A 22,413-nucleotide genomic window follows, 5' to 3' on the forward strand; every position below is an offset into this window, starting at 1 on the left:
TTGGAATACTAAACACTTGATTTTATATTTCATACATACAAAGAAATATTTATTATCTACATATTGATGAACTAATGTTCAGCAATTTGTCACCTTAAAATTTTAAAGCATGTTTTTCAGCAATTTGTCACCTTAAAATTTTAAAGCGCAGCATATATACATTAGCATCATTCTTTTGCAACACCTACATACATAAAGTAGAATGAAAAAACCTCCGTACCATAGGGAGGCAATTCGTACCTTCCACATAGCCATTAATTAGCTTATGTACATTTTGAAATTGTCTTATGCTTTTTTAGTATGCATATCAATGCAATTTATATATACATAGAGTAGAACACAGCCCTGACTAACTACTCAGGCCGAAAGCTTACCAAATTTGGTAAGTGTGTTGATTTAATTTTCTTTATGTCGTTTGCTGTCACCTTACAGGACTCTAATGTCAGAGATCTCAAGTTTTTCAGCGTTTTCAAATGCTGCAGTCCAGCAGAGGTAATGCGAGAATTTGAAAGATTCAGAGAAACCAACCCAGTGAGCCCTGAAATTGTGACCATAAATATGTGAGTGCAGACATCCAATAAAATGTAGAAGAAAACTGTAGAATGAATAGCAAGAATTATGTAAAAGAAAACAACATCCATTTAGATAGCCCCCTTTTCATGAAAATCGGAAATGACATTGATTGTGAAAGAAATCGATATATTATTGGAAAAAAGAAAGAAAAAAACAAATACAATATTGTTCCAGCAAATGAATGGGAGAACTGCCGATACAAAGCTCTGAAGAAACTACACTTTTAACAACTCAGGTAAATAGGACTTGGAAAACGGCAGCAGAAAGCAATGACAATCACAAACCAACCTTGGCATAGATTAGTGTGTATTGTGGAATTTAGATGTCTTGTGTAGGAATTTGAATAAATAATCATACATTTCCTGACTAGAAAGACCTTGAACAACAAACTAATTGTTGCATTTAGGATTTTCACAAACAGACAACCTTAAACAAAAGGCATCAATTCAAGTCTTATAAATGAGTCAAGCCCTAAAACTTCCTTTTCACATTAACACCTGGCTAGTTAGGTTTTCAACATGATCAAGAGATAAATGAAGCAACCAAAATGAAACCACAATAATCAAATAAAAACAGAGGTCCGCAAAATTACCAGCAATTAACTCCACTGTTCTGTTCGTAAGGTGACTGTTTTGTGATAAATTTAAGCACTTTAGCGAAGTAAGCTCTTTGATATTTTTCACACCAGCATCTGTCAATCCACCACTGCATATTTCCAAGGACCTTAGGTTCTTGAATTCTGTTTCACAATAAGTTAAAAAATAACTGACTTCAAATTACAATCGACATTGGTTCAATCAAAGAACCAGCAGTAACATGCACTTCATTCTAAAGAACTCAGCTGACCACAAGAATTAAGATTGAATTTGGAGATTAATTATTTGACAAAATAAATTCATCAAAAGCTACTGTGAATGTCAGTCAGAGGACTTTAATTGTTTCAAACCGAGTCTAACAAATCTTGACTAGAACAGAGGGAGTTAAAAATGACTACTTAAACTAGTGATCAGATCAAACTCGTGAACCAAAAATAATATATTTCAAGAAAACTAAGCATTGAAAAAGAGAGGCAGGCATTTTCCAATTACATTTCAGATCAAATCAAGATCATGCATATTGAAAAATACGTCTGACCAACATATTTCACTTTTTTTTATATAAAAGCAAGCAAAAATAAATAAATGGCCAAAAGATATAAGAAAACCAAAAAGTATAGACAATATATCAAAAACTAATCACTTTGTAGTAAGCAAATACGCCAATGGCATGTTGCATACTTTTCAAATAATTTGTCCCAACATCTGTGATCCGAGCGCCAAACAAATCAAGGTCAGTGAGGCCAGTCAAACCTGCATCAGCAAATTCAAATGATGCATGTAACAAAATTAAGAGAAATCCAGAAAGCCATAATACTTGACGCTTAGAATTAATCAAATATATGTCTGGAAAAGAAAAAAAATGGTAATTTCAAGGGAAGACTTGCTAAAATTCATGATAATTATTTTTAAGTCTCTCCGGTGGTTTGGCATGTGTGAAGAAGATCAAGAAACACCAATAGAGAGGAGGGTAAACAGGGTATATCAGATTGAGGATGGTCCAAAAGTTAGATGTAGAGAGAGACTGATGAAAACTATAAAAGTGTGGGTTGATCAAGGTATGCAAAACAATACTGGAAAAGTACGCTCAGTAATGTAAAATTTTCATGTTTGGTATAAATTTTAAAAATATATTCCGACAATTATTGATTCCTAAGAATTTACTTCACACATACCATCTTCTTTTCATTCCCGTGATAAAGTGTGGGAATCTAAGATTTTCATGGGACCAAAAATTATTTCAAAACTCAACCAACTATAACTTCACACTTTCACTTTATGTACTTACCAAACTTACTTATAAATTGTAGCTACAAATAAAATTCCAGATAATTGTGTTAGGTATCCCTAGGAACTTAATTCCTGAAAATATGATTATATACCTTGAAACAAGTGCCCCTTAGGTCAAACCATAAAGAAAATTTGGATTCAAATAGTCAGCCATTATAAATGATCATGAAATTGTTTAATTTATATAGCCAACCCAGTCTAGTGGGAAAAGGCTATGAAATTATTGGATTATAAAAAAATTGGTAGCAAATCAATTAGATTGAAGATGAGTGCAGGTCATGTAAAAAAAAACTGAAATAAGGAAACCAATAGTTGAATTGTAAATATTACATAGAACACGTACTAGTAAGGGTTAACAGTCCAGCATCTGTAATTTGGTAAGCATCCAAATTAAGTGACTTAAGAGATGTGAGTCCGCACAATTTCCTTAAACCGCTATCACTAACAGCAGTGAAGGACAGATTTATTTTCTCTAGATTTGACAATCCTACAAGAAATAGAATAAAAGAATAATCAAATGAACACTAGAGTCATTGGCAAAGATAGTCAACAAATTCTACGTCATAAAAGAGTAATAAAAGGAACACTAGAGTCATTGGCAAAGATATCAACAAAATCTACGTCACGATATCTCATGCTAAAATAAGTCTTTAGAATCACCTAATTTCTATAACTAAACCATTTCAAGAGATCACCTTAAGATAATCATCAGCACTTGCCATTCAAAATTAACAAGGGATAAAGCTAAATTCAACAAGAAAATATGCAACAGAAAATGCAGGAGACAGAGAGAAACAGAAATCAATTCCAAATGGTCAGACACAATAGCAAGTCCACCCATAAGTTTTTCTTTCAAAGTGCACAAACTTTGCAAATAATAATTGAGTGTCAGAACTAACCTGATAAATGCTCTAGGCCATTGTTTCCAACTTCCGTATCAGACAATTCCAAGCAGATCAATTGTTTATGACCTAGAAGCATTGTGAAGAAAATGTGAGTTACACTTACTCTTAAGATAGAAATGTGCATTTACAATGACAGACAAATAACATGGAACATAATCATTCTTTAAATTCATCATTTGGAACCAATTATGGCAACTGTAATGTAGATAATGTTCCAAGTTACCATCATTTATTGTGGGACCACAAAAAAACTCCATTTTTACCCTTATTTTTGGAGAAATACGAATGTTGTCATTTTTACCCTCATTTTCTTCTTTCGTCTCCTTGTAAGGTTAAAACTGGCTATCCATATTTCTATATTGGCTTCTATTCAATTTTCCATTCATCCAGACAAACGGAGATAATTTATCTACCCATGCAAACAGAGATAGTTTTCTATCTCTTTCATCATCCGAACTAAGTGTACAAGAGAGGGAAATTTGAGTGAATTCAAGCATTTACCTGCCAAGTTCACCAATCCTTCATCACCAATCTTACATGAATCAAGGTTCAAGCTCTCCAACTTTGACAATGCTGATCAAAAGTATGCATAAGTAACAAATTTGTTAGATACAATCATCCACTTTCAAATATACCTATCTTTATTCTACTCTAACAAATAGACTTTACATTTTTATATTATTTCTTTTACCAGTGCAGACATTCTGCACATGAAAGTTAATAGTTTGTACAAAATAAGTTAATACAAGATCAATTGCTGCAAGCAAGATTATAAACATGTAACTCCACAAAATGCTAACAATATATATGTTTTGAACCAGTTATTACGACATGCCTATATAAATGCTAGAAAGGGAGGTTTGTCACAATGAGTCGTGTATGACACTACATATTTCAGAAGTTGCATTATCAATTCCCAATTTAGCAGGTCCACATTATCAATCCAATATAAAAACAAAATATATTTGAGAAAAAGATAGAAGTATTTACATCAAATCGAGTAACCTTTCATTGTGAACAAGTTTTTATTTATTCATACTTATATAATTTATTTTTTATGCATTTATTTGGAACTGATTAGGGAATTTGGCATTAAGTTATGACTTCACATCATGCACTCCATAGATAAGGTGATGTTTTGCTCCCTAGCTGGCCATAACACGTGGGGGTGGGGGGAATAAAGAGAGGAAGAGATAATTTATCCAATATTTTAAATCACCTTTCAAATTAGCTAAACACGTATCTCCTATGTCATTAAATCCCAAGTTTAATACTTTCAACATGTCCATTCCTGTAAAAAAAACAAGGTTATGTTACCAATGACATTCCCCCAATAATTGTTATGGAGTCAAAGAAAGAGTATTGAATCCAATAAGCATCCTGCAAAATATGTAATTATAGCCTGAAAAAATTAGCTATAGAATTCTTAACAACTTACTCGAAAACTTTTCACACCCTCTGTCAGAAATATTGCATCTATTAAGATTTAAGTTTGACAGTGCAGGAAGCTCTGGCAGGAAACATAACAAATACTGAATTAGAAATCCAATGGGTATTACATCCTCATTAAGTTATTATATACTGGAGAAACATGCACTTTGTACATCCAATGAACAGAGTTCATTTTATTATGATAATATTAACAAATAGCAGTTGTTTCTAAATATTTATACTTTAACCTGTTTAAATGAATCAAGGAAACACATACCATTAGAAACTCAATGCTACTATAGGAGTGACAAGGTGGTTTTGAGGAGTAATATAAGGGCTGGAGATAATATGGGTTGTGGGTTCAACATTTCTAACAGCTTATTACTAACACTTGTCATTTCAAAAAAATTAAAAGAAACTCAATGCCACTAAAAAGGGAAAAGAGAAATACTTATGGACAGTTGGACACTATTAGAAACAACATTTTGGTTCCTTTTGTTAAAGCATTAAGGTTTGGAGTTGGACCCACTACTCTCCGAACCGGGAAAACTAACTTCAATGAATAATGAATAAAATTCAGATATATATTTCTGAGTAGAATCACATTCCTCCCCCCGTCTTTTTCTTTTAAGTTTCACAAGTAGCAGACTGCTAATATCAGAGTCTTCATGGAGTGGTATGGTATGCTCAAGACATCCTATTAAACAGGTTTCAGCTTCAATCTTAAAGCACTCACCCAGTCAAAAGAACAATGCATAGAGCATTCATGGGATAAATAGGGAAATTATGCCCTAAATATTAGCATAACTAAAATATTATCAGAGTAAGCTTAAAATTCTATGAAGGAATTCAACCTGCAAGAGAATCCAAGCATGCAGATGATACAAGGCACCCTTCCAGATTTAACAGGACAAGCTTCTGTAATCCTGGAATGAACCAAGACAAGATTGAAACGGAAGAAAAATAACTAATTTTAACAGGTAAGCAGTGAAATCTTGCAATGGCACTAAGATGTACAACTTAACAATATCAATGTTTCAAGGTAATTGGAAAATCTTTACATCATCAAAGAAATATATTTTTTAAGAATGGATCAAAAATTCTTACTGGCTTTTACACAAATAAGATTGAATATCTAACTGAAACTTCTAAAAATAGAACTAAATTGATATTCAAAATCAAACATCTGTTCTTAAAAAGATTGCTGATAATTGCTGATAGCAATATATACTCTTCAAAATCTTCTATTATGAATTGTTTGGCTGAAGAAAATATTGTTATACAGAAATGTGATTCCCAGTGCAAACATCAATCACCCCTTGCATTTTTATACACAACCACAAATATTTTGATGATAATGAAAATTTGGCGTTGAACCTATCTCTTTCCAATTAATTACATGCTCCAAGAGAGAGAAAAAAATCATAAACGGGCATTGTCAGTTTGTCACAGAGAAATAAGAAACACATGAACAACATAATAACCCATAAACTTGGTATAAGATAATCATATAATCCCTACTGCTCTGAAACAGCACAATAAAAGGCAAGGTACAATACCTCTTAGAAAACTGATGCCAAAATCAGTGACTTTACTACATGAGATCTCTAGACTTGTCAAGCTTGCAAGTTCTGGAAGCAAATTGAATCAAATAGATGTATAATTAGTTACAGAACTATGTGTCCAATAAGATGACATTGATTTCTTCTATAAAGATAAAGATAAAGATACACAGACAAGTATACGGTTGTCAAACACAGTTGTCGCAATCTGTTGTTTCTAGAGAAATAAAACAGTTTGTAGATTTTCACTCAGGGCAGTTTAACTTAGGTGGAATTTGTGTAGGTTCTTAAAATGAAGCCAATAACCTGAATATGGACTATTCAGTAGTGGAAATACACTAACGGCGTCGAAGAAAGTCTTGACAACAAAACTTCTGTAAACTTTTGAGCTATTGTACCAAAAGGATGCATATTGCAACAAACCTGATAGAGGCTTCATATCAGAATCTGTTATGCAATTACACCACTTCATATTGAGAGATTCCAACTTAGTTAAACCTGAAAAATAAATAAATTGATTGAAGTTATGAAGAAATTAAATTTGGGTTTCTATCCATGCTGCACGCACAAATACTGTAATAGAATCCCTTCATCATTTTACTATCCTCATATTTGTGTTCTGCTATGCCCATATACAAATATAAATGTTATCCAGTAATAGCAAGTCGTTTACTTTTCACAAAAAGTTCCGTCTAAGCATTTTTTTGCATGTTATTTAATAACTAGAGTAGTTGAAGTTCACTAAAGAGCATTGGTTGGTAAAGCTTTAGTTTTCACACAAAGATACACTTTAGAACCAACCTTGAAGATGGACAATGCCTCCATGAATCCCAGGGCATCTCTCCAAATCCAACTTGACCAGGTTAACAAGACCAGAGAAAGCACTCATTCCTTGAGAAGATATTGAATCATTTCGCCTAAAACTCAAACATGTCAAGTTTGACAGACCTGGAATATGCCATTACAGATGTTGTAAACCACCAATAAAAGCAATCTATAGACAACGGTTTTAGACATAAGTAACATCACAAGAGCCAGATGAATAATTTTTAAAAAAATTATACGACAAAAAGGCTTGGCAGAGAGGTCAATGGAACTAATGACATATTAATCATTGAATGTACAAAAATCATTTCAGGCACACTGCAGATTTCATTTTGTTCAATTTGGATTAGTAAATGGGTAGGTATATCGAAAATATCTTCTCAGTGAAAATAATCATGTCAGCTTCACCAATGCAGAATTTCATTCTTGGAATATGATATATTAGTAAAAGTCATATTTCATGAAGATGATCTGCATAGGATGTTCATATGCAGATTTTCAATATAGCTGAAGGATATATTAGAACTAGGTGCGTCACTAATAAATAAATTTTCTGAAAAAGAGAAAGCTACATGAGGAATTTTCGCTTAAAAACCATTTCCAAATTTGGAAATTAACTGTGCCAAATGCTTAATGATACAACAACCAAGCCTTTTCTGACAAGGTGAGGTCAGCCGCATAGATTAAAGTAATAAAACAATGCCATAATGCTTTGCCATGAATTCAACTCAGACAGAGACCATTTACTTCTAAATCCAAGTGCTTAATAGTATTCAAATGTAATAAATGACCAAACACTTGCTGACCTAATCGACCACTATGGTAGATGTTCTTAAAATAGAAATCATTTTTCATGACTACTTTTTTTATATAAAAAAAAAAAAAGACTTCTCTAAGAAAAGGCCTAATAGTAGTTATTGTCATAAAAGTAACATTCTTATTACCGGCAGCATGAGTATGCTAGATTAATTTTTAATGTGCTATCAAGAAGAGTGAAAATAAGACAACATGTATTATACTCATTTACACACTAATGCATGGGTACGGTTTAGCCATAGAACACTGATAAGAAATTTTTATTCTTCTATTTTTAGATGAATAAAAGACAAAACAAAGATGCCAAGGGACCAACATCCAAGTGCATATATAAGAATAGATGAATACCCCTGATATAATCCAGTCCGTGATCTGAAATTTGGTCACAGTAATTTAGATTTAAGGAAATGAGACTTTGACATTCTTTAAGGTAAGTCAATCCAAAATCAGTGACATCAGATCCAGAAAGATCTACCGAGAGTAAAGATGAACCCTGAGATGAGATGACATCCATCCAAGAATCATCAACACCAGCATATTCTCCCAAGCACAGATCCTGGCAATTATGCGATAAAACTAACCACTTAGATCAAGGAGATATGATGAGTCAAGTTTATAATTAATCTAATATGATTTACCTGGAGAGCACAATCTCTAAAAGCTTCAAGAGAACCACCAGTAAGACGTCGAGTGTAGACCAGATTATTTAAAATTTGCTGACTTATATCTCGTGGCAGCATAGAAAATGTATTATGTCTATCCAAATCCTGAGTCAAATAAAGATTGCACGTAACTTAGATCAAAATATAGAGTCTGGATGGACAATGAAAACTTATCATAAAATTAGACAATACCTCACTTATTTTCTGGACACACAAGTCCAGCAGTGATGGACATTCTCCTTTTTGTGTGCGTAAATCCATGGATGGATAAGAAAACGATGATGTCCACCATTTCAAACTCCCACATTTGCAATATTTCTTTGAAAATCCTCTACTAAGATTATCTTCATTATCCCCCTCTTGCTTCCGAGAACACGCTCCACCCATAGTCGAAATATTGTAGTAATCAAAATATGTCACTAAAAGAGAAGCAGAACGCTAGCATCATCAATTCAATAACCAAAAATGCATGTATGAAACCAAATTCACCCTGTCAAAGAGAACAAATACATTTTATTAGTCAAATTGATCATTCAGGAAATTACTACGTCGTTTTGAAACAATTTACTCAATTAAGAGTTCTCTTTGCATGTTGTGACATGACATAAGTACTTACATTAGTGAGTTAATTAAATTACAACCAAAAAAAAACTATAATTTATTTTCAACAAATAATGAACTAAAATAGCTTGCCAATAATCGGTTAATTAAGCTCACTGCCACTGGAAACTGATTCAATAAACATTCTTTAAACGGTTTAGTCAAAACCTAATTAAAAACCAAGCTAAAGATCGAAATTTTCAAATCAGCTAGAAAAGTCGAAAAATGTAATAAACCTAACCATAACAAGAAATTTCCATATTTTGTCTTATCTTAAGAAGACTCCACAACATCTATTTCTAGAAACATACAAACACTATCACTATATAAAACCAACCGATTCCATCATACAAGCCTCAAAACTAAAAGTAAAGCTAAAGCACATCATAATTTAAAAAATCTACAAATTAATTTCAAACAAATATTTAAAAATGCAACAAAAACTCATATGCTAAAGACGATTCTCATGAAAAAACTGATTCAAGCTCTGAACCAAAAAACAGCAAAATAACTGAGGAAAAAGAAAAAGTAAACATAATCAAACCGGAGAGACTCCATCAGGTTTAAAAAAAGCGATAACGGCCGCGACAAAACAGTATCATGTTATTCAGTATTTTTAAATCAAAAAACAAATTGTGATTAATTCACACTAATCAGTGTTGCAACAACTGTACCGACCGAAATCGCGGCTGACGGTTATTTACCGTCTAATTTCAAAAAAGGAAACAAAAGAACGCATAAATGAAAGACCTTTCTCATACAAAAAATGATTCATGCTCGTAAAATTTTAAAAGTTCGGAGCAAAAAAATCTAAATAATAGAGTGAAATAAACATAATCTAATCACAGTCAGAGATAAACTAATTTCAAACAATAATTCAAAAATGAAAAAAAAAAAAACGCATGAACGAAAAACGATTCAGTTGAAGAAACCGTTACCGTGACATGATCGGTGAAGAAGACGAAGAAGAATCAAAGCGAAGCGATCACCGAATGGCTCTAGTTGTAAGCGAAAGCATGAAAGTGAGTGAAAGAAGAAAATAATAAGAGTGGCGTGAAGTGGGGGGTGTGGGGTTGTTGAACGAAAACCCGCGAATGCGACGTGGCTCGTTACCGAGCCTGTTTCCGAACCAACGATCGAGTGACACGTGGCGAATATGGTGTTTCGATAAGAAAAGGAAGAAATAGTATTTGCTTTATCCAGTTGAGGAGTGAGTGGGACCCGAATTGGGTGCCTTGCGCATTATGTGCACGTAATGATGCAATTCTTGCCATTCATTTTATATAATCTCGTTGATTGATTCGTGTACTACATGTTTATGACAATTAACTAATCAATTACTATTATCAATAAACAATCCTGACATAATCATTATTATTATTATTATAATTATAATTACAATTACAATAAACTTTTATTTTCACTGTCTCAAAATGAATGATCCATTTGAAATAAAATGGTGTCCCAAAATAAATGATCCATTTCAATTTTTAATACAGTTTTTTTAATTTTATCTTCTAATTAATAAAAGTTTCACTATTCTAAATACATGATAAGGGTACTATAGTAAAAATGATATTCTCTCTTTCTTACTTTTATACCATTTTTTAATTTGTGTGAAATGGTATGCTTGATCACTCATTATGGGACGGTCCATCCGGCCTAAATTATAAGCAAATATTTTCTTTTTAAATTTATTGAGTAATGAATGTATCTTGTCTACATAAAAGACCAGATACATTTATTATTCAATGAATCTAAAAAAATAATATTTGCTTATAATAATGGCCAGAGAGAGAGTACTACTTCCGTCTTGGGGTAATTGTAATGAGTAATTTCTCAAACTAAATAGGACAATAATAAAATTTAACTCTCTTGCACTTTCAGGGCTGAATTCGAATCTAGAATCTGTTGAAAAGATGACTTACAATCTCATCCAAATATTTTTGAGTTCATCTATTTCTAATTATAAAACACTCTTGAATTTTTTTTTCTTTTTCTTACCATTTTTATAAGATACTCTTAAATTTTCAAAGTGCATTGATTTTTATTTCAAATAAATCTTTAATTATATTAGATTTTTTTCTACCATCGGTAATAAATACTCATATATAAACATTAATTATTTTTCACTCATGAACTTATAAAATCATTCAAATAATTAATACATTTAATATTCTAACCAACTCTCTTAATTAACATAATTTACCCTAGGGGTTCTTACATTTAGGGACCTAGTTAGTACATAATAAAGTTTATACAAAAATATAAGGAAAGGGACAACAAGTTGCGTTACTATTCTTTTTTGGATGATAAAATCAATCATTTTAAAAATTACATCCGTTGATCTAGGAGATGCAATGTCACTTTGCATAAGTCTATGGACTCTCGTTATAAGATTCACTCATTCTAGTTAGGGATGTCATTGGGTGAAAATTTCCTTCCATCCTCATCCGCATGGGGAAAATTCCCCAACTTTGGAGTTCCGAACAGATAATCTTCATATAGATCTCCATTGACAAATGCAAATTGACATCCTTAATTTTGGTGTTAGGAAACGAAATGTATCAAAGACAAATGATATAAAAGAATATTGATTATCCGAATACGTTTTCTCATGTTTGACCATTTTGCTTGGAACAACTTTGAATGGTGTTTGTCCCATAATAAAAGCTTCAATCCTCAGTCTCACCAGTGAAAAAACCTTTGTCAAGTTCACACATATATATTTTACTCCTACCCACCCCTACACCAGAATATCTGTTGATCTAAGTGTTGATTTCCATTCATGTAGATCAATTAAGAAGTTCACATGTACATTTTTCTTTATAGATACTTCAATCTACCAAAATATATCAAATATCACATAAAATATCAATATTGGTAAATTTTAATTGGTATTATTGTGGAGATTCATTTTTCTTGGTGGAAGTTTGGCAAATGCTTTTCATTTCTTACAATGTAACATTGACTTTGTCGTTCAACTTCTTAAATTTGTCCATAAGAGTTAATCTAAGAAAACTTATAGGCATAAATAATCTTTTGGTTCTTATAAGTTGGCGTGTTTTTTGTTTTAGTTCCTAAATATTTTTTTGGATGGAGTCCATAATTGTTCTTTTTCTTTTGGTGTTAGTCACTGGTGTTAAAGTTCCGTTAAAAAAATGATGTAACAAATAGTGATGATGTGGACTTAATTTTATATTTTTCTTTTCTGATACTCTAATATTACGTGAAAATGAGAGTTTCATGGTTTTTAAAGGAGGACTAAATCTAAAATTGCAGAAAATTGTATTTCAAGTTGTTTTTCTTCTTCTTCCTCTCTTATTTGTCTTCCTCTACACAAATACTCTAATATTACGTGAAAATGAGAGTTTCGTGGTTTTAAAAAGGAGGACTAAATCCAAAATTGCAGAAAATTGTATTTCAAGTTGTCTTTCTTCTTCTTCTTCTTCTTCTTCTTCCTCTCTTCTTTGTCTTCCTCTACACAAATCACTATTCTTACAAGTTGTCATCCACTTCTGCACTGTGAGGCATGGGTACATCCTCAGTTGGAAACTCTAATCCATTTCAAATCCAAGTATGTGGTTGAAATAGATCAATGAGGATGTACATTTTGAATTCCACATAAAACCCTAAAAGGGGATATTGAAAACATGCGAATCACGGGACAATGTCCATTGTTCATCTAATGTTTCATTATTTATCTGATTTTTTTTGTCGTCCAACATTTATAGGCATTCTCAAGCTACAAGTTGTTTAGGTGGGATGATGAATTTAAACGAAATATGTCAAGTGAACCCATAAATTCAATTGGTTGTAATCGCTCAGAGGTTGTGAAGGATTAAGGTTGCATCATCAAAGACCTTGACTCTAGGAAGAAAAAAAAGAAGATGAAGATGAAGATGAAGGTGGAAAACAAAAGGAAATACACATATCACCCACGGGTTTTGGGTTTTTCCCAAAGTTTCCATCTTTAGTCACGAACTAGACGTGAATAAAAACCCAGTTAAAGATGGCACGCATCACCCATTCACCTTGAGCTAGGCTTGCCGCAATATAACGTAACTTAAGTTTCACGACTCTGATCGAGGTGCGGTTGGATGCATTGGAAAACTAGTTCAATGTACTATATTATAATAATGAGATATCATGTTTTCATGATAACTTAGTATGTGTTATAAGTATGTGAACCTGGTGGTATGGTTATGTTGCTATCTTCATGCATGTTCACGATATAACTTGGTATTGTATGCAATATGTGATTGTGTGATGGCTGAGTTCTTTTATATATTTGAAATATGAGAAAATACACATACTTGATAAGATTGTTGTTGATATAACTCATTTTGTTAAGCATGTTATGTTTGTGCTTTATCATGGAATAAGTCCACATGGTAGGAATAATTAGGGGATATAATAGAAATTGATGAGCATGAGTTTCGGGGTAATCGTCTACTGTTATGATTGGGAAATTTTGAGTTGGAAGTGTAGAATCTACATCTGGTGTAAAATCGGAATCGGGCTTATATGTATTGATTAATCCCGAATTGGACATTTTTGGTGTAAAACACTAGTCGGTCTTGACGTAGTATTTGAACCTATTAGTTCGACTGTGCAATAATTGGTAAACGCCTCTTAAAGTGTTGAATTGTGTAAGACTTATATATAGTAAGTAACAAATCGGTAAGCGAGGAACCTTAAAAGATAATAATTGAGGTGTAAAATATTGGATTCTAATTATTTGAGGTGCCTAGGAGCTTTGATATGAACCATGGTGGAAATTTGTAAACAAAGTATCTAGGATCTTCAATACACCCAATGGTGAAATTTATAAAAGCGGTTATGCTTCGTTCTTCGACAGTGCCTCAATGAGCAGAATATGTATATAAGGAACCGTTAGGTAAAGTTGTAGTACCTAAGATTTCCTAGTTAGTTGCGCGGCATGGGGAGGATGCACATCTAAAAGTAAGAAGGCTGATGAATCAGTAAGCCAATACCCTTGAGGATGTAAGACCCAAAATTAGGAAGGTGGAAAAATTGTAACACCACACCCTTGAGGGTGCGAATTAATTGATCGTTAGATACCGATGCAACTGGGCTAAAATTCATTACTCGTATTGATCCATCGGGAAAGTATAACTAATAAACTATGACTCTCTTGTGTGAGTGAAGCGTTATGTGCTTCGAGTATTATGTCTGTTGGTATGAAGCACTGTAAGCTTCAAAGTGTGTGTTGTGTCAAGTACGAATGTATAGTATTTGGGGTCTCGTAGTGTTCAGTAATCTCACCCCCAATTATGTTGTTTTTTCAGGTAAACTTTATGAGTTGGAGATTTGGCGAGAAGGCAGAAGATCAAAGTTTGATGTCTGATGGATTTGTTTCTGCTGTATTTTCCTGTCTATTTTAGTTAGGACATCTGATGCATTGATTGTTAAGTATTATGTACCTTAACGTAATACATTTTTAGATGTCATTTAGTTAATGTTATTTCAGTACCAAAATTTTAATGTTTTATGTAGTTCGATTCTAGATAGTATTTTGAGAGTGTTAAACGAATAATGCAAAATGATATATGTATCCCAATCAGGACTATGTATCCCAATAAATCATCTTGTTATTTTAAAATTACTAAGATGACATGGCAAAATGATATATTGTCATTGGATAACAGTGTAAAACTTTTTTACACTGTCACTGTATGTCCATTAAACCCATTAAAAAATAGAAGAGAGAAAAGAAAACAGATAAATTGTGTTGTATTATTCTCTTTTTAAGTATGTATTTTTTATTTATTTATATGATTAGGATGACAATAGACAGACAGACTATTATAGTACTTGTCCACATACCCGAATTTTGAAAAAAAAATTGTATCCGATCTCATACGCATGTGTGCACCAATGTTTATATTAATATCCTTCATATGCCTAAATATATACTATTATAGTACTTGTCCACGTACCCGAATTTTGAAAAAAATTGTATCCGATCTCATACGCATGTGTGCACCAATGTTTATATTAATATCCATCATGATCATATGCCTAAGTATTATATATGTTCAAAATTCGTATCTGATCTTATACGCATGTGTGCACCAATGTTTATATTAATATCCTTCATATGCCTAAGTATTATATATGTACTGCATATCTAGTAAAAAAATAAATTAATCAATTATAAAATATTATATCATTTAAAGTTTATTTGATTATTGAACTTTGAAATAAATAACCAATTATTTTAAAATGTATCCTAGTTTAATCATAATATTTTTTTAAATTGATAAACATGCATTTTTATATAATAATATAAATGTTGTGCAAATATAAAGTAAAGTGAGTATTAAAATACTCGTACCTACACCTAGTAATTACTTCTAGTCATCTCCATCTTACAGATTATTACCCTATCCATTATTCATATTTTTTTCCAAGTACCCACTAAATATATATGTCCAATTGCATCCCTAGATAGAACAAGATAATGAGTGAAAAATTAATATAAAATTCACTTATAAATAGAGCATCTATAATCATGTCTTATAATACTAATATAAAATGCTTATATTTATAATAATTTTTCATTTCATATTTTCACACAATTTAATGTATTAATGTAGAGTTAAGACGAATATCCAGTTTGACCCGATACATTCTCCTTTTTAATAAAGTTTTCTTCATACATTAAAATGAGATAGATAACATCACTTTTTATAGAAGCGCAAATGCTTGTGCTGATGCTTTAACAAAGATTGGTAGTAGGGAGAATAACATCACTTTTTACAACCAAGCTCATGGGGCTCTAAAAGATCTTTGGATAGTGATAATTCTGGTTTTTTGGGCTATAATGTAGCCCTTGTGTAGTTGCTTTCTTTTTTGGGCCTTGGCCCTCATAGTTATAAAAAAAAAAGAGATAGATAACATTTTTCTCCAAAAGGAGAAAATTAAGAACAGATTTAGCAGTAAAAATGTGAAAGTAGTAAAAAAAAAAAAAAGAGACATGATAATATTGAGAAACGTTCCACTGCGATACCTTTCTATTACACTTCACATTCTCACAAACTCTACCAGTTCTAGCATCATACATGAAGTTGCTTATAAACAGTTAAGATAGATGTATGAATTATTATATAAGTAAGGGTTAAAGTTCATAAACATCAGATTTTCAGCCCTGAGTGGATGGCAACCACTCCCCCAACTAAATTCTCATACTCTACCTTTTGAAACCCTGCATCAGCAATCATTGACGCAAATTTTTCCTGCAATCCATCAATTTCAAACATTGGTCAACACAGAAACAGATAACTCAGAACAGAATACACTGCTAAGTAAAAAGCCAATACTTTTGTGACAACTGACAAGTTTTTTCATGTTCAATATTTTACTTGGATTCGTAATTGGCACAATCAAATGAGCCTAAAATGAGTATATGTGATCTTACAGACACCTATCAATAGATTGAAAAATGGTAACCTGTGGGGGGAAACGCCGGATACTCTCTACTAAGTACTGATAGGAGTCTCGATCACCAGCAACCATCTCTCCGATGCGTGGAATAACTGAGAAAGAGTACAAGTCATACCTGCAAGAGAAAAAGAGTAGCATCAAGAGTTATATCCAATTCAAGTATGGAAGAATACTATGATTCTATGGCAGTGTGCAGTTTATGTAGATCAGAGTAAGTTTAGTTGCCGAGGAATCCCTCTATTTTTAAGGATATCGCTTTTCCCACACAACTCTCTCTAGCGCCTTGATTATACATGTTTCAGGAGTTTTTATTACTGATAATATATTTCTTATCCTCACCCAAGACACATTCTCTTGTTTTTTTCCTTGCAATAAACTATATTCTCTTGCCCAAAATTTTAAGCATGAAAGTAAAAAAGGAGACGAAAAAGTTCCATGTAAACTTCAATTATGTCATATATACAAATGTAAAAATAGAGCAAATGATACTCACAGTTCTTTAAATATTGGAAGACTAACATGGCTTAGTTCAAGGCAAAGGAATCTGCCACCGGGTTTCAATACCCTGTCAAGGAAATGATAAATATAACTGTAAATTCAGCACAAATTTAATTGATTTCAATTAGCTGATAAGTCGGAAAATTTTGTAAAAAAGTGCAAACCAACCTATGAGCTTCGCTAAGAACTTTCTCGATGTGTGTAACATTTCTTATCCCAAATGCAATAGTGTAACCATCCATTGAATCATTTTGAAAACTCAAGCTTTCAGCATTTCCCTCCACCCATACAAGGGAACCTTCCTCTCCATAGCCTATCACAATAAGCAGAGAAACAACCACGATTCAATACTAACAAATCAAGATAAATTAAACAAAAAGCCTTCATGAAAGCTCGAAGTAAGTGTTGAATTCTAAGGCACTCTCATTTACCTTTCTCTGTGGCCCGCTGTTTGCCAACATTCAACATGTTAGGGTTAATGTCACATACATATATCTGAGTTTCTGACTCTAGAGAATCTTTAAAAGCGTCTGGAAGTCCTCTCTGCTTAACTTTGTTTATGTTATCCAAGATTCTAAAAGCAACATCCCCTGTAAAATAAAGAAACTTAAGCTCAAAAGGAAAATCCTAAAGCTTATTAATGATTATGAACCAGTTTGATATCATATTTTTGTGAAGAAACTTTTTTTTTTCTAAAACAAAATAATTACTTTTAGAAGTTTTCATCTGTTTGATACACTTTTTTTATAATCCGTAACAATCGAATCCTATAAGTTTTTATATTTATTTAAAAAAGAAAAGTAGTTTTTTACACAAAAAAAGTTGTAACTAATTATCTCTATATGAAGCAGCATAATCACTTAACTTTTTTCCATTTTAACTTATTAAGACAATACTGGTGAGCAGAATAAAGCTTTTAAGTTAAACAAAATACAATTACACTCTACGAAAGAGACCGTGTGACCAGGAAGGCGGAAAGTAAAACTGCTAACAACAGTCAAGAGATCCTCACAAATGGTTTAAACCATTCACTGTACCTCCCCATTGTAGGAATTTTACAGCACCAGATTGCCCTTTAACTACATCCCTCTCACCAGTCCATAAGTCTATAACTTCTTTCATCCATTCTCTACACATGTTTCCAGACTGCACCAATTTATTTCAAATTTCAATCTTCTGAAGATTATATACAGAAACTTCACACTCTCCCAACTCATATTATCTGTCACTTTTAGAATATTAACTCATCTCAAATTATTAGTCACTTGAAGGTATCATCAAGTAGTATTGATTGCTTTTTCTAATATTACCCTTATTTGTTGGTATATCAAGTTATCATACATTAACAAGTTCTTCTATCTTTCTTTCTATCTAACTACTAATACTACAATAATTTCAATCACCCCACTCATGAGAATGTTTTATATTCTTCAGAAACCGTTACGAGTTTAAAGATGAGGAGTATAAAGGATGCAGACCTGTTCCACCAGCCACATCAAGATGCTTCATTCCAGGAAAAGGATTTAGCATGGAAACTAGCCTGAAAAATTGAGCATAAAATACAAACTAATGTCAAATCCTATGAAGACAAACTAATGTCTAACAGATACCATACATACAAGCCTTCAATCAGAAGTATCGGTACTACATAAATCAAATCCAAACAATGAAAACAGAAAGGAAAAATCGAAGTTATTATACAGAATGGACAATGTAATAATGCGCGCAACCTTTCTTTCCATAGTCTATGCAATCCAGCACTCATTAGATCATTCATGGTATCATAACTCGCAGCAACACTCGTAAACACATTACCGACCATGCGCGCCTTTTCTTCTTCATTTACATGTTTGAAACCTAATTGTATGGAAATGTGAATCAAAGCAATTTCTCAATAATCAACAACTGAAAAACGAAAAAATTTGAATGCAACTAACCGAAACTGGTGGCATGAGAATGTAGTAGCCTGGAAGTGGAAGATAACGCGGGAAAAAGTTTATTCCCCAAGCTTTTAGTGACTGTTCCCAAAGCCATTAATTTGATTATGTGAAACCTAAATAACAAAGAAAAGATGAAACTTAATAAATCAGAAATTTCAAAATCAGAAAACCTAGATCGTAAGGGGGAAAAGGAAGAATCATTAAGCAACGAAACTGTGCAAAAACAACTCACGTGGTGGCTGGAACAGTTTTAAACTGGTTCTCTCAAAACCAGTTTTTTATTTTCTTTTAAAAACCAGTTTTTGAAAAAAAACAAAATTTAAAACCAGTTTTTTTTTAAATCTGTTTTATTTTAATCCATTATCATGCTTTGTTAACGATTAATCTTCTAATCAGAGCTAGTAATAATTCGGCAAGAGAGTTGAAACAATTTAAATTATTAAATTGTTCTTTCTTACAATAAATTGTGTACTAAATTGAAAAGCCAATTCTCCATAAGCTAGCCTCAGAAAAAAAAATGCAAATGTAGCAGTAAATGGACACACAACATATAGCAAACAAGGATTGAAGTTTGAGACATAAAGTTCAGTGATGGAAAACAACACATATCAGCTTATGGTTTTATGCCTTGCTTAAACACTTTTTTTCCACTTTGGCATTGTTGTGCATAGAAGAAAGTAATAATGATACTAAAATACACATACAATAACTATTAGGTAACTATTACATGAAAAAAGGTTGAGAATCTTTTTGTTTTTGTAAGTTAGGAGTCAAACAAACTTTCCTTAATCTCATTATACAAACACATATTGAATAATTCGTTTCATATTTGTAATCATTGAAGAATTGATATAGAATCCTAACAAGAATGTTAGCTTCAAGTTAGACAACCTCATAAGCTTTTCCGTATCGCTAAGGGATCCTCAAGTGTCACAGAAAATTACATCAAAATTAAGAATCCATCGTTAAACACACTCTAGTCTCTAAGGGATCAAAATGGAAGAATACGAGGTTAAGTAAATATTAAAAGAATACGAGGTTTGTTCGTAGCAAGTTTAATGATAGATATTCCACCTAAATATTGAAGTTCAATTTTCTCTAAATGCATAGTTATAGTAAATTCTCCTAATCATAAAGTAGTTATGCTTGCTCATTAAGAAGAAGAAGAATACCTGAGGTTGAAGTTGAGGACGAGAGGCAAGAGCAGCTAGCGTTTTGAACCGAAGCTGAAATAACAAACAAAAATATTATTAACAACAAATTCACAGCAAGCAACGAATACTCACATCAAATTCACATCAAGCAACCAATGTAGGAACAAGCAAGAATCAAAGGGAGCAAATAAAATTCAAAAATTGAAACAAGTAAAGTTTCAGAGTGAGCGCTACAGAAGGAGCATGAACAACCAAAATTCAGAAACAGACATGAATCGTGAAAACAACGGATTGCATTGAAAGAAAAAGGTTCAAATGAAACTAAAAAGGTTCAAATGAAACTAAAAAGCTTAAAAATAGAAATTTGCTTACCTGAAACACAGAAGAGAGTTTCAAGTTGTTGTCCGATTTCGTTTATTTAAACAATGATTTCGTCGATTTCGTTGAATTTGAAGTATGGTTTCGTCGATTTCGTCGGATTTGGGATTAGGGTTTTGGATTTTGTTAGATTTTGTTGTTTGGTTGTGCGGTTGGGAGAACTGAGAATGGAGAATATGGAGAATGGAGAATGAACCGGTTTAAAATATGGGTACCCGGTTCTTTTTTATTTTATTGAATGGGGCACCTTTTGAAATATAATATTGGGTTCCATTTTAAAATTTGGATTAATTTGGATAGGAATTTGGTTTATGATTTTCTTCAACCTATTAGTGTTCAACTATTAGATAAGTTGATTTTAATAATAAAACAAAAAAAATTAGTGGGGTAGTTAAATAGAACAAAAAATAAAAAAATATTAAAAAAATAATAAATGTTGGATTATTTGTAAAAAAAATTAATATAAAAAAACACTGAATAAAATATTTTTATGAGGGAGTATTTTTTTTTAGTTTATAATCTTTTCAATTTCCACTAATTGAATCTATTTAATTAAATGCGATAATTTCTATATCTTCATATAATTATTTCCTTTTTTTTCACCATATATATCTTATCCACTAATCTGTTTAATTTTGTTGACGGGTCAGTTTTGTCATTAAGTAGTTCTAACTTCTTTTTTATTGCAATTGCATGGAATCAAATCGTAATTCTTCCTACTAAATTTATTGTCAATCACCACAAGACAAACTAATAATTGATAGAACCATTTTTTTCTAATTAGAAAAATAGTTCTTTTAAGAATAACATCACTCTTCTTTCATTTTTATTAATTAATTCTAATTAGTTCATTATCCTTTAACGACTATAAATAATTAACCAACAACAATTCAAATCAGTCACATTAATTAATAAAAATTAACTAGTAGATAAAAATAGCTTATATATTTGTGAACTAGCAGACATGTTAGTTTTCTTTATGCCTCTCTTGATTTTTAAAGAACAAAAAGGATTCATTAGAGGTAGAAACATAAAAAATTGTATCTATTTGGCTTTTGAGGCGTTCAATCTTCTGGATAAAAAGAGTTTTTGTGGTAACCTTGCTATTAAAGTGGATGTAAATAGGACTTTCGATTCTTACTCAAGGTCCTAAATTGTTTTGGTTTTTGTCTTAAATTCATCAATTGGATATCTACTATTCTTAACTCGGCTTTCGTGTCAGTTATGGTGAATGGCTATCTTCGTGGTTACTTTAAATGTGCAAGGGGTGTTAGACAAGGGGATCCTCTATCTCTTCTTATATTCTACTTGGTTGAGGAAGTGTTAAGTAGAGGTATCTAAAGTTTGGTGATTAATGACAATTTGAAATCTATGAAGGGAACTTAGAATATGTCTTTTCCTTCTCACATTCTTTATGCCGACGATATTCTTATCTTCTGCAAAGGTACCAAGTCTAACATTACTGCCCTATTTTCTTTCTTTGAGCATTATGTTAAGGCTTCTAGTCAAATCTTTAGCACTTCTAAATCAGCTATATTGGTTTGTGGTATAAGTTCTAGCAGGTTTAACTTCTTATTGGGTATCACAGGTTTTCGTAAAGGATCCCTCCCACTGCAATATCTTGGAGTTCCAATTTTTAAGGGCAGAGTTAAATCTTATCATCTTCATCTGTTTGCTGACAAAATGGTTTCTAAATCGGCTTCTTGGAAAGGC

The 22,413-nt window shown here is 32.1% G+C and overlaps 2 protein-coding genes across 2 annotated transcripts; both read right to left on the reverse strand.

The window, feature by feature from the left end:
* LOC131601146 (uncharacterized) lies at positions 1 to 10,390 on the reverse strand. Its single transcript, XM_058872904.1, has 16 exons — positions 10,199 to 10,390; positions 8,853 to 9,150; positions 8,637 to 8,765; positions 8,347 to 8,554; positions 7,159 to 7,305; positions 6,781 to 6,855; positions 6,355 to 6,426; positions 5,650 to 5,721; positions 4,803 to 4,874; positions 4,584 to 4,655; positions 3,866 to 3,937; positions 3,359 to 3,430; positions 2,803 to 2,946; positions 1,851 to 1,922; positions 1,166 to 1,312; positions 1 to 538 (listed from the first exon to the last, which is right to left on the reverse strand). Exons 2-16 carry the CDS (start codon positions 9,045 to 9,047, stop codon positions 354 to 356), a joined length of 1,734 nt encoding a protein of 577 aa, XP_058728887.1. The 5' UTR covers positions 9,048 to 9,150; positions 10,199 to 10,390; the 3' UTR covers positions 1 to 353.
* Positions 10,391 to 16,244: 5,854 nt separating this feature from the next.
* Positions 16,245 to 20,891, reverse strand: LOC131601148 (2-methoxy-6-polyprenyl-1,4-benzoquinol methylase, mitochondrial). Its single transcript, XM_058872905.1, has 10 exons — positions 20,695 to 20,891; positions 20,341 to 20,394; positions 19,166 to 19,281; positions 18,959 to 19,085; positions 18,707 to 18,768; positions 17,660 to 17,818; positions 17,397 to 17,541; positions 17,224 to 17,295; positions 16,737 to 16,845; positions 16,245 to 16,522 (listed from the first exon to the last, which is right to left on the reverse strand). Exons 3-10 carry the CDS (start codon positions 19,260 to 19,262, stop codon positions 16,421 to 16,423), a joined length of 873 nt encoding a protein of 290 aa, XP_058728888.1. The 5' UTR covers positions 19,263 to 19,281; positions 20,341 to 20,394; positions 20,695 to 20,891; the 3' UTR covers positions 16,245 to 16,420.
* Positions 20,892 to 22,413: the final 1,522 nt, after the last annotated feature.

This window comes from Vicia villosa, linkage group LG5 (genome assembly GCF_029867415.1).
Source record: "Vicia villosa cultivar HV-30 ecotype Madison, WI linkage group LG5, Vvil1.0, whole genome shotgun sequence".
NCBI lineage: Eukaryota > Viridiplantae > Streptophyta > Magnoliopsida > Fabales > Fabaceae > Vicia > Vicia villosa.

Coding starts and splice junctions, on each gene's coding strand:
- LOC131601148 (XM_058872905.1), bottom strand. CDS start 19,262: ATGGCTTTGGGAACAGTCACTAAAAGCTTGGGGAATAAACTTTTTCCC. Junction 18,769..18,958: donor CATAGACTATGGAAAGAAAG/GTTGCGCGCATT, acceptor TCAATTTTTCAG/GCTAGTTTCCATGCTAAATC. Junction 17,296..17,396: donor GTTCTTAGCGAAGCTCATAG/GTTGGTTTGCAC, acceptor TTTCCTTGACAG/GGTATTGAAACCCGGTGGCA.
- LOC131601146 (XM_058872904.1), bottom strand. CDS start 9,047: ATGGGTGGAGCGTGTTCTCGGAAGCAAGAGGGGGATAATGAAGATAAT. Junction 7,306..8,346: donor CGGACTGGATTATATCAGGG/GTATTCATCTAT, acceptor GGCATATTCCAG/GTCTGTCAAACTTGACATGT. Junction 3,431..3,865: donor AGGATTGGTGAACTTGGCAG/GTAAATGCTTGA, acceptor CAATGCTTCTAG/GTCATAAACAATTGATCTGC.